The sequence below is a fragment of the Buteo buteo genome, chromosome 18, assembly GCF_964188355.1.
Source record: "Buteo buteo chromosome 18, bButBut1.hap1.1, whole genome shotgun sequence".
NCBI classification, from domain to species: Eukaryota; Metazoa; Chordata; class Aves; order Accipitriformes; family Accipitridae; genus Buteo; species Buteo buteo.
The window spans coordinates 3,522,918-3,536,045 of NC_134188.1; the positions used below are offsets into that span (position 1 = coordinate 3,522,918).

Sequence of the window (13,128 nt, forward strand, 5' to 3'; positions counted from 1 at the left end):
TAAGTTAGCACCAGACTATTTGAAAATAATGCTATTCTGTCACTATTATAACAGACCAATTCAGTATCTCAATTCCCAGACTAGTCAGTTGCAAAGCTACTTTATCTCAAACACAAGATTTTACACAATTTTATCTGAAATATTTACATAAAAGGTTCTTAATAAATAAATACAGAATCCTCCACAAATGATGAAAAGCTTAATAATATACCTTGCTCATCAACACTGGCCACATGACAACCTTTAAATTCACACGAATCCGAATCCAGATGTGGTAATACAGGATGAATAGGTGATTCAGAGGTTAATTCTTTCTGCATTTTTTCTTCTTGATACAGCAAAGTATTATTTATCGTGTAAATAAATCTCCTGGATCTCTTTCTCAAGCTGGATAATACATTTAGGTTTTTAAAGCCAGACTTTGTAAGAGTATTGTCACTATTTGTTAAATGTAGGTCATAGCAATTATCTGGAGATGCAGCACTACACACAAGTGGGTGAGATAGAACATCAGTTATGACAGATTTAGAAGTTGCTTTTAAATGCTTGGAAAAGCTGCCATTATAGACTACAGAATACTCTGTGACATTTGTACTTTCAATTAAAAAAGAATTACAGTTTAAGAAGCTCATTTTGGAAACCTTCTCAGCTGCACATCCTTTTACTAACTTTGGATCTTGAATACTCAGAGACACAGATTTTACTGGAGTTATTTCCGATGTCAGGTTGTTTTCAGTGTTTTTCACTTCATAGCACTTTTCTGACAAATTGACACTCAACAGCTTTTGTGCTTTTATCAATCCCGAAGTATTCAGTAAAGATGTTTCCACAGCATCACCTTTGGTCATTAGTACTGAACTGTCTTCTAGATTTTTCTCTCTACATAAGTCAGAGGGTGAAGAGTTACATAGAGACATTTCCAAGTGAGTTACATCAAGATCGGATAAGTTCAATTGAGACCACTGGCTTGATGAAGATTGCACGTCTTCTTTCACAGGCTTCTCATTCTCAGATGACTTGTGTGTTCCATAACCTTGCACATCTCCTGTGATCCTAAGTGACTCCAGTTCCATTTTGTGTCCAATTAAACAGCCGTCTTTACCATACCCTGTATCTTCATCTGTGTTTTGGAGTAAAGAATCCTTCATTCCAATAGAGTGGCTTTTTTCAGTCCAGCTAGTTGTTTTCACTTCCTGTGAAATGCCAGTCTTTCTTCTGATGGACTGCTCAGAAGGAACATACTCCTTTCCTTGTGCTTTATCTGTGTTTATTTCACATTTCTCTACTGCATCCAGAGCACATGGCATCAGCAGAAGAGGTTCACTGGACTTAGCAGGCATGTTGAATGTATCCTCAAAGCTATTCATCTCACCAAATAAGCCATCTAACATCTCTGACTCTAAATAATTTAGAGAAGATGGGAAGAAGAAAAGAAGTAAAAAATTAAGTTTTAGGAAATAACTTAGGAATAACATAGTGTTTTTATAAGTAAATATAGCTTTAAACTTTATGGCAATTACCTTTACTCAGGAGTGAGTTTGGAAAGATAAATCTACATGTCTTTAAAGTAGCTTACTCTCCAACAGCAGCTGTTGGAGGAAACGGGAAGCAAAGGACATACATGAAGTCCTGGCCTCCTGAGACTATGGTCGTTAAGCAGGGATGAAACCTAGCTGTCTCGAAAGATTTTTTTTTTTTCCTACAGATAGGAGAATGAGTAGTAAATTTTACAAGATAAACATTTAGAATTTTTCCACGAAAATTTATACCAAATGGTAGGCACCAAACACCTTAAGAAGCTGCCTATTTTTGTCTATAACTGGGACCTAAGCAAACTGTTATTTAAGGATTAACTTATTAAACTGTCTTTTGCTTTGCTATAGAATAGTATAGTATCTAGAAAGAGTTAGAAAAGATACTCAATTTTTTAACTGATTAGGAAGTTTTTAAGAAGTTCCACATGATTGGCACAAATATTTGAAAAACAATGAGAATTTTTTGTGTATGGAAATATGCAGTGGGGGAAAAAACCCTGAACTCTACTTTGTAGACAATCTTAAAAGCTTATACATACCAAATAAAACCATTACCTTCTCAAATGTATGAAACTAGACTGACCTATCAAAATATCTCACATTCAAAAAGATAGGTAGGTTTTATTTTGAGAGTACTTTTTAAGGCTTTTTCATATCAAAGAAATTGTAATGAATTACCTAGAAAACATCCTCGTCCTCTGGCTTCCTTGGGCACATAACCAATAGCTTAACTTTTTCCATGAGCCTTTTTTAGGTACAATTTCTATAATTTAGAGGCATTTTCCCTATTAGAACTTTTAAATAACATAGTGTCCAAAAGATTTTTTTCCATTTGGAAGTCCACAGAACATTTCCCAACACTTGGCCACACACATCCAACTATTTGTAATAATTAAGGGTTCATGCCCACACTGTAGGCATAAGACCACCTCTCCCATCACATCTCTTGAACAGTTACTCATTCTCTTTACTTTCTATTTTTTGCCTGAGTGGCAGAAGGTACCACTAAACAAGATCTCAAAAAGAAGAAAATAACACTACAGATTGAGTGTACAGGTCCTTTTCCCTTATTGAAGGGCATTCCTCTGGAGTAACTTCTGTGTCCACATCCTTTCATCCTCTAATAATTTGTCAACAGAGCTTTCTAAAAAAGACACAGCTGTATTTCTTTTTACTTAAACAGGAGCCATTACCTTTAATCAAAAAAGAAAACCAGGAGTACCTGAAAGATTGTAGAGATACTGGTTGTACACTGAATACTGAATAACCCAATGCTGGGGGTGGGGGAATATAAAAAAAAAAACAGGGAAGTTCATTTTGACTTCTAAACTCACTGGAGGGTCAGGGAAATGACAACCCCCAAAATAAGGACTGAACAACAGAATTCTCCTGTTTTCCCAGTAAGTTCCCTAACTAGACAATAACTACTTAACTTGTTTTCTTAGAGGCTCTCCTTCTGGGTAAATAATACAATACACAGGAAAAAAAGAGGTTTAACATTAGATGTTTCTGCTCTGGAGTCATATATTGACTGATTATTAGAACATATTGCCAAATTTCAGGTTGCAATCCATATAAGCAAAGAGTATTGAACCCATTTCTCTGACATCATGAATAGTTCTAGACACTGAGGTTAAAGATGAACCATTTACTCTGATCAGGGTTATAAAGGGACTGAATTACATCATTTTGTTTTAGGAATTAAAGAGTTTAAATATTAAGTTTTGGGCAACAGGCCAGGGTAAAATATCTAAAATGTTACAGAATTCCATGTTTCCCATTAATTTTTCAATTTAAATAGCTTCCTAGTCAATATGCTGATTACAATATATCTGAAGAATCATAACTCTGAATTCAGGTTATATACCTACAGCACAGCTGTGAGTTCTGCTACAAGGGCCAGCTGCCTAAATCTTAGTGTTACCATGACCAGGCTTAGACTTACTTAAACTAGGCATATGAACCTTAGGATAATTAATGATTGGGTTATAAATGAATATGCTTAACAACTATATGCAAATTTAGCTCCTTTTGTGAAATTCCAAAGTGTTAATACATGACAGTACACATCCTGCAGTCCATGGTTACACTAAATGTAAAACAGTTAAAAAGTTTTCCTCTTCCCCCCAATTATTATTAGTAAAACCCCCAAAAATCCAGAAAAAAAAAATCTTTGAAATATTTGGTAGTTCTTGTACTTTGGACTGAGTGCATATATTCAGTCTCACTGTTAAGGACACAACTTGCACAATATAAAGAATCTCTTCATATCCTTAAAATCATGTATTCAAAGCAGTATTATGATCTCTCTCATTTTCTTACATACAAAATATATACCTAATAAAACTGATCGCCTTTCATGATCATACAACCCTACTCCAGAGAAAAACAACACTTGAAAGATACAAACGTGGAGGTGCCAAGTGCCAAGTTAACTATTATCAAAAAGGGAAGACAGAGAGAGGGGCGGGGGGGAGGGGGAAGACACCTTTGCAAAAGTCATTTTGTACTTTAAAAGAAATGGGTTTCTTCCTCTTATTTTTACTCATAGACATTGTTTTAACTAACCTTCTCTACTGTGGTATGGGATGTAATAAACCATTTTGGAACACAGAACAGGACATTAATGTGTCCTTAATTTCTGAAAGTATTTTACTGACTACAGATTACTCAAATATGTTTGTTACCAACTACATTGTTCTCAGCATGTTTGAGCCTACAATATAAAAATAGCAGTGTATATCATTCTGCAAACAACAATGGTCCCTGACCCCAGCATTCTCAGCCCCCCCATCAAATTCTAAACTGATGCTTTCACAATTCCTACATGTACAACCAAACAATATTTTTAGGGCAGTCCATTCAATTCGGAGACATACAATCCTAAGGATATATCGTTCTGTCTAGCCTGTGTCAACCTCTACAACACCCTTTTACACCCACACATGCTGAACAAATATCTGTTAATATTCTTCCCTTCTGCCATCATTTCTCAACAAAATTCAAAAAGCTCACACTGAAGTGTACATTTTCACTTGTTCACTAACATGACCTAAGAACAACAAATGAAAATATTTTATTCCCTTGGATGAGTATTTTCCGCATACATTTTAAAAAAATTCATTTCTTTTTCTTAAAGGGTTTGTCACGTTTTGAACTACTAATAGATGAAGTAAATGAAGAAAGGATATAGCAAGATTAAAAAACAAGCTCACCACAGAATAATGAGTATTGGGGTGAAACTTCATGATAAAGCGAAACCTATTCAATAGCCAGAAGTAGTAGTCTTGCTCCCCCTTCAGCCTGTACCATTTTCTCTCTCAGCTGTCCCATACAGTCTCACGCCTTCAGTAACACCAGTACTAATCTGGTTGTACATCCAGTGGCATGGTAACCTGATTTAATTCACTAACTCAGCAGAAACTGATTCCCTTTTTTAAGGCTAGATTAGTTTTACAAAGTCAAATCAATTCAGGAAGTGGGAGTAGACAGCTGTCAGAGGAAATAAGCCATAGGATCAGCTCAAGACATACAAGGTAACTTTAGCCTCAGTCTTGATTCACAGTATACTCAGTAGTGAAGTATCTACACATACCAGAATCTTTGATGTCATCTTCAGCATTTAGCTTTACTGTCTCTGGTATGGACAGCATGCTTGTATAACTTGTCCCAGGACATTTATCATGGCTGGAAAAAAAGTTATGCAAAACCTGTAAACCAAAGACATAAGCTGTTATAGATATTACATATCAGTGTCACTTTAACAGTAAAGCAAGCAACTCTAAACATTTACTGCAATATCTGAATAATTCTGCATCTCTTAAAATAAAAGGTAATATTTTCACAGGTACACTTGAAAATAAATAAGCAGATAACCCCCTTTTTCAATGCAAAGCAGGTTCATTCTATAAACAATTTAAGGGCAGCAAAGGGATTCAGCAGTTTACTATAAGCAAGCCTCTCAGAAAGGAACAAAGGAGGTATGAGGAAGGAGAAAGACATTTTGCTTATTTTAACTTGTAACAGTTTGTTAACTGTGAAGTTTCAGGTAGTTAAGAATCAAACGTAAATTTGTAATTGAATCCTTAGTGCCATTCTCAGCTTGCAGTCTGAATAATCATACAGCTTTCATATACACAGAGTAAATTACAATTTTGCAGGAACACTCCCTTTCCTAACAATATCAAAAGACTGAAATTAATACTCAATTTCAACTTTTGGTATAGTGATTGAGCACAAGAAGTTATTGGACAATATAAACCAAACAATAACTCCCAAAACTTTGACAAAAGAGGAAGAAAAATAAACAAGCCAATCCTCATATAAGTAGCATATTGCAATTCCTAAGTTTGATTTCTTTTTGAATGACTCTCACTGCCACTATGCCCAAGTATTTATTTTTTTTTAAAAACACAGCAAAAATATTTCTCAAAGGGGGTTATTTGTGAAAATATAGTCTACAGCCAGGTTTTGCAAGTTTAGTTTTGTGAACAGTAACTTTTAAAAATAGCCAGATAGGAGGGCTTAGAAAGAAAATGACAGAATTTTATATTCTTGGCTCAAGGAACATAAACGTGTAACTAAATAGCTTAACTGAAATTAAAGAACAGCATAGCTCTTAAAACTACTTACTATCTCAGCTCTTTCATCCTGTTGCTTTGCTCCAGAAACAGAATCATTCTCTCTAGCTTTAGAAGAAAGACAGACAAGTCAATTCATTTGCTCCTAAGCAATTTGCCGAGTGTGTTCAAATATGGTTGTGTTTTGGGAGTGTTTTCTTTGGATCATTTTAAATGCAACTGAAATCTGTAAACAAAAATCTACTAAAAACTAACCAAAAGTTCTAACTAACAAGTCCTACAGGTAAGGCTGAGGGACAGTGTACAAAAGCGGTTTCATAACAGCATAAAACGCTCTACATCATGGGTTGCAGTTGCTGCTGTGTAGGTAGACTGGTTACTGCCCTGAGCCCACCATCGCTGCCATTCCCCTTTCCAGCAGTTATTCATGGCAGTACTCTCTCATTTTTTTCTGTCAAAGGATCTGGATGAGATCTTCAAGCCTCTGACAAGAATTTGACTTTTTCCATTTCCTCCCACAGGAGCAGTAATATCTTTTCACCTACATTACAACAGGAGAAAGTGAACCCTGTTTTTAAGATGCCTAAAGAGCAGTATATTCAAATAACACATTTCATAGACATGGCATGTAGGTTCCACAGGGCAGCCAAATGACTCTTTCCTTTTACAGATGCCAGACGGCAGAGAGTGGGCATCACTACCATAAAATATGAGGCTTATCCAGGAAGTGGGAGAAGGAGAAGGAGAGCTGAAACCACAACCTATCTCCCAGAAAAACAACATTAAGCCATGGATACTTTCCCCAGCCTTCCTTTTCAGGTCACATCATTCTGAACCAACGAACACCCAAAATGGCACAACTTGGTAGCCTTGTGAATAGTACCACCCCCTCCCTGCCAAAAGAGGAATCGTAGAATCTCTCAAGTTGGAAGGGACCAATAAGGATCACTGAGTCCAACTCCCTGCTCCTTGCAGGACTACCGAAAACTGAACGGTATGACTAAGTGTCATCTGGATGCTCCTTGACCTCTGGCAGGCTTGGTGCTGTGACCAATTCTTGCATGAGGAGATTCCCAATTCTTGCATGCGTTCTTAATATGCTCTACATGCTTTATATAGTGATAGTTTAACAACATTAAAAAGAGCAGTGTCAGGAGGTAAGCGCACATCCAGGTCTTCCCATTTTCTCAAGTCTTCATCAACAAATCATAAAGTCAAATTTCATTTTGCTTATCATATGCTAATGAAATCCCACTTACAGCAACACCTTAGGTCAGGGCTTGATGTTTAGCACCAGTGCCACTTAAACAGTTATCAGCCACTCATTCTCAGTTATGCTGGCCCAGCTGTTTGTGCAGCTGTGCAGTAAATGAGGTCCAGGAATTGCCCTGTCCAAATAACCCAGGAAGTCTTCAATCGGATCAGTATCTCCGTCTGTCTCACTGCATCAGTATGATGGTAGGCACAGTGACAGGGGTTAAAAATGCTGAAGCCAGCACTGCTGCTGCAAAGTTTACTCAATAGGCTACCTCCTTTAGAATTCATAAACATACTCACATAACTTAACCTAATAGTAACTAGTTTTGTGATAGTGCAAAGCAATCATTACCTAATCCTCTTTCTATGCTTTGCTGTGTTATTTCTAAATTTATATTCCCTAATCCCTTATACAAAGGAAAAAAAGTTTTGAAAAGCAATGACACATTTAATTTCATTTCTTCCTTTTAGGGCTCATTATTTAAAGTCACCCACTAAGCATCACTGTAAGAGTGTTGTCCTTCTTAATTTAAAACAAAACAAAACAAAAAAACCAGTTCACACTAAGTGAACTTCCAGTGTCAATACCAGAAGTTTTTAACCCTTCGCAACTGTTCATTTTTAGAAATACCTATTATCACTGTTGCACCAAGTGTAGGAGGTGTGGCTAAAGAACTTGACCAGGACATATCTGGATCCACTTCTGCTCCCAGACTTTCAGAAATACGTTTTGGAGTTCTGACCTAGGAATACATTTTAGCAATAATTATTTCTATGCAGAATTCTAAATGCGCTACTCATGAAAAAGAAAACAGAATGCAGGAATAAAATATTTACCTCCAAAAGTTTTGGTGTGCAAAACAAGCTCCCATATGGTCCTAAAAAACATTATGTAATAAGGGCATTAAGTAATACCTAAGACACTAGGATTTATATCCACAGATATTTTGTAAAATCAGAAAGTGAAAACACAAACCAGGAATATTACTTCTCTGAGGTGTTCTGTAAGTATTCCTTAAAATAGTTGGACTGCAAAACAAAACAAAATAAAAGAAATATTAGTTTCACCTCTCAGTTTCTGAAAACAAGTAAATATTTCAGACATAACATATATTATGGCCTCCATTATTTTCTTTCTTTGCAATCATGGCTATTTCCCTAAGTAAAATGTAGATTTCTCCTAACCATCAGTCAATATTTTAAACCTCACCATAAGTTTATTTCAAACTGTAAAATGCTTCTTTTGTGAAATGTTTATTTTCAGTGATGATTTGTCTGACAAACAGCATAATAGATTTCAATATAAACACGCATTTCTTTACATGCCTTATGAAACTATGGAAATTGCCTTAACTGATTTTAACTAAATAATTAGTGTAACTGTTCTTACATCAACATCAATACTTTGAGCAGATTTATCTGAAATATATATATTTAATTGTAGAAATCAAGGCTATTACTAAAAAAAATCTCAGTAAATATTGTAAATAGCTTTACAAATTACTACTTGAGAAGCACATGATACATCACTACTACTCTTTCGTGCACTGGATATTGAGGATTTGAGAAGCTGAAATAATGTCAATAAATGCCATACACCAGTAGAAAAATAGAAAGGAAGAACACCTGAAAGCAAGGAAATTTTCAAAATTAGCTAGTGTTTTATTTTCAATTCACTTAGCAACCTGCAAGTATCATAAACATACCAGATATACAAGATTATTCACTGCTCTGAAAAAGTCTACCAGTCAAATATGGTGGTTTTAATACTGCTTTTTGCTTGACATATTTAGCATACCTAGCAGCAAGGCAGTTGTGGCAGGCACCAGGAGGAGAAGCAAGTATTTCATTTTCTTGATCTATTTTTCTTCTTGTGATACCTGGGCTTATCAAATTTTCTCTGCCTACAACACAGAATATAACAATCAATGCAACTTTGCAAAACTACAAGTAACAGTTTTGATTTTCAAGTTTAAAGACAAGCTTTAAAAAAAATTACGTACCATCTGATTTTTAGTAAAAAAACCCAAAACCCAACAGTACTTTCTCCTCTAGTGTTTTGAACATGTTCAAATTCTATATCCAAACAATTCTAAGCACATTTCAAACGCATAATCAAAAAAAACCTCATTATGTCACTTTATTCACTTGATATAGATGTGTGTCAGTATATTTCCTTGATATTATTCAAGTCACATATTTCATTTCAGTTTTAATATACTGTATTGTGCCTTTCTTGCCATTGCAGATGTTATTCTTCGGAGAAACTCAATACATGCAAACATGCATTTGTACCAGCTTTCCTTCAAATTTACTTAAGACATAACACTTCTTGCTTTGAATAAGCAGCATAAAGCAAAAATTCTTTCTGGAACTGCTAGTGGAGGCACTGTCACTGGCAGCACTAGCTATTTATATGCTACGCATCTCCAGGAAAGAGAAAAAGCGTGCCCACCAAAGCAGCAGAATCCTCTGAACAGTGAGCCTCTCCCATGAACAAGCAACTACTCAAAAGAATTCCTACTCAGAAATTTCCAAACAACTTCCATATCAGACATTACACCTAGGTTTCTGCACTTCTCTCTGCCTCTGAGCTCCTGAGTCCATATGCACAGCACAGCTGCATCTCAGTACCGTACCAAGGTGAAATCCATCAGCTTCCACTCACGCTCTTGTTTCCACAAGAGTAAAACCTAGGTACACAAGCCAGTTGGCTCTAACCAAGAAAGCTAAGAGAGGACTTCAGGCCAGCCACAGGTAAACTTTGGTAATAGTCATCTTCCCTTCCCTAGGGAGTGTATACAAACATCCGCACACAAACACAGAGCAAAAGTAACCATTTTGAAGCAGAAGAATCATAAGCCTCCTTTGTTTGCAATTTATGAAATGCTACCAAGAATTCACTAGGGACTTAACACTGTGAAAGTGCAAATAGCTAAATTTAGAGGAAACACGTTCTCAGCTGAGAACAAACTGAGCAGAAGTTCAGCAGTAAACTTAAGAAAAACCGACAGGGTAACAATATTCTATGGGAGCAACGTTATAAAGTATATTTGAAAAGTAGCACAGTTCTACACCTTTAAAGACTTTGCTTTAGGATCTAAGAACAACTCTGGTAATAAAAGGAGTTTTGTGTTTGTCTAACCTGGTTAGAAAAGCTTATCTTATTGTTAGGAGGGCACAGACACAGTAGATGTACAAATTAGATATTACAGGAATGGGGTTAGATATTCCTCCACAGAAAAGATTCTTGTATACAGTCTTGCATACATTCTCCATAGAAAAAATTCTTCTCTCTGTCCAAGGAGCATAGGTATTATGGTTTGCAGGTACATCAAAAAGGAGCAGTGTTACATGTACTTTCAAGATGTACATAGGATTTGGAAATAATGTAATGAAAAGTACCTCATAAAAGTGGTAGAATTCCTTGTTTCCACATGGAAAAGTGTAACTTCTTTCCATGACTTACAGTTTTACTAACTCAGAGCCTAGTGCTTCTAAATCTTTCTGAGAAAGGTTAAGGAGTGCCCTATAGATTGCCTCACATTTCAGCACGATAAGCACCATTCTCTCTCTTGAAAAGATTTCCAGAGATTTTGCATAAACCAAAAATCAGACTGCTAAAAAAGTTCACCCTGACTCTGTCAAGAGGTTACACTAATAAGCTCTTATGCTCCTTATATTAACAGTATTTAGAGTAATAGGACCATGACAATATCTTTCCTACAGGGGACTTTACATATACATTACCAGTTTATTGCAAGGCTGAATTCATTATTAACATTAATTCTGCATTTTTATAGGTGGCCTTCAGAAGCCTACTAAGGTAAGTTTTTTTAGTTATAAAATTTCTGCAGTAGCATTATCTATTACATTAATAATCATCAGCTACAATAACAAAAGGTAAAAAAAGTCTCTTGCTTCTGGAGGGCACAAGCAGCCTTTAAGTACCACTTTAAAAAATATAAATAAAAATTACTCACTTGCTCCTATTTTTTTCTCATCCAGTTCGTTTCCAGGAGAAGAATAAGGTGGCAATATTGTATTTTGTTCTTTAAAAATCAGTGGAGTTGATGCCAGCTGACTGTACGTAGAGGGTTTTGCCCTTGGAGTTTTAAAAGATGTTTGATCAAGCCAGCCAAAGGGACCATCAAGTTCTCCTAACAATTTAGGCTCATATGGGGGTGCTTCTGCGCTGAGTTCTTCAAACCAGTTGAGGCTGATAGGCCCTAAGTCTATGAAGAAAAACATACAGAAAACCGCATGAAAAGGAAAAAAGAAAAAAGGAAAAAAGGATCCTTTAGGATTAGGCATTTAAATGCTAGCAGCAAAACCCATTGCTCCTTCTGTTGTCATACTTCTGTTTATTTTGTTTCTAGATAGCTTTGAACTCCGATACCCACAAAGTATAAAAGAATGCCTGCCCAAATTCTCAGACCATTAGGAAAACTAACCAAAGAGCAGATAAACATCCATTTTGTTTAAAATTAAAAGTATACTTCTGGCTTTTAGTTTATCTCTTATTTTACTCAGACTGGCAAGTTAAACAGGTTCCTTTTAACATTAATAAATTACACTACTACAGGTGCATTTGGCAAAAGACTAAACCAGGTCTGCATATGGGTACACAAGGAGGCCGCAGCTAAAAAACTGGTACAAAAAAGTAACTGAGCACACATTATGAAAAAAGCTACAAATAAAAAATTAAAGAAATATATAAACAAGTCGATATTAGCAAATACACATTTGGGGCAAGAAGAGCAGCTAACAAGTTGCATAATGCTTTTCTGTGGAACATAAAGCAGATGTGTATAAAATATCAATGTCCAGAAAGCAACCCTACTAAAAATTATTTACTGTGGAGAAGCTGTACCTGATTCACTGCAACGTGCCTTAAATATTTCAAAGAAAGTTGGTCTTTCCACAGGTTTGTAAGCCATTTTCTCATCCATAACATTACTGGAACAGTTGTTGAAAAACCTGAGAAGAAATAAGAGAACACTTTCACACAGTGCTATTCTAATGTCATGGGGCTGCAAGTCTTAAGTCTGGTTTCCTGCATTTCTTGGTAGGTGTGTCATAACCCAACACGTTTAGCTTTCGGACTGTGATACGTGTGTTCAAACACCGCAATGATGAACACGGTATGAAGACAACAGACAAGAGCAGCATAGGGAATTATACCAGAGATAATAAAAATACTCAGCAAATACAGGAGAAAATCAAGATGGAACGGTCAGAACACCATTCTGAGGTATTTTAAACACAAATAAAAAATCCACACTCACTACTATATGTTAGGAAAGAATATACGTTATTACTTATAAACTCTGACAACCATTACAACTTAAGTGGCAAGAATTTGATTTAAAATTGCTTTCAAGGGGAGCAGACATTGCCAGTTTCACAGTTCTATTAAAAAACAGGTATAAGTAAGATCGCCACAGAAACTTTCCTGTTTATTTTAACGCATTTATTGTTTCCACTGTAAAATCAGTTTCCGACGCGATGGCCGTTTGTTACACACGCTGCCTTACCAAAACGATAGGAAAGACAGGCTTTTAAAAAACAAGGGTGAAAGCTACCCTAAGACAGAAAGTCAAGAAATGTAAAATTGCCTCAGAAGTACGTTTTAAAAGGCGAAGCGACCTACCCGCGCTGGGGAGAGAGCTCCTGCCGGGCAACCGCCCACGCCACCGGGGCACCCCGCAGGGCCGAGGGGCCTCAGAGGAGGAGGACGAGCCCCTAACCCCAAC

At 36.3% G+C, this 13,128-nt stretch overlaps 1 protein-coding gene across 4 annotated transcripts in view; it reads right to left on the reverse strand.

The window, feature by feature from the left end:
* BRCA2 (BRCA2 DNA repair associated) overlaps window positions 1–13,128 on the reverse strand; it is a 42,558-nt gene that overhangs the window by 28,634 nt on the left and 796 nt on the right. For all 4 annotated transcript variants that reach the window (XR_012653501.1, XM_075050614.1, XM_075050613.1 and 1 more), the window contains exons 2-10: window positions 12,246–12,352; window positions 11,356–11,607; window positions 9,171–9,276; window positions 8,349–8,401; window positions 8,210–8,250; window positions 8,004–8,115; window positions 6,168–6,223; window positions 5,131–5,245; window positions 212–1,399 (exon numbers count right to left, since the gene is read on the reverse strand). Coding sequence is in view for 3 of the 4 variants with exons in the window: in XM_075050614.1 (XP_074906715.1) it covers window positions 212–1,399; window positions 5,131–5,245; window positions 6,168–6,223; window positions 8,004–8,115; window positions 8,210–8,250; window positions 8,349–8,401; window positions 9,171–9,276; window positions 11,356–11,607; window positions 12,246–12,324 (2,002 nt within the window). In the remaining variant the exon portion in view is untranslated. The remainder of the gene's footprint in view (window positions 1–211; window positions 1,400–5,130; window positions 5,246–6,167; window positions 6,224–8,003; window positions 8,116–8,209; window positions 8,251–8,348; window positions 8,402–9,170; window positions 9,277–11,355; window positions 11,608–12,245; window positions 12,353–13,128) is intronic.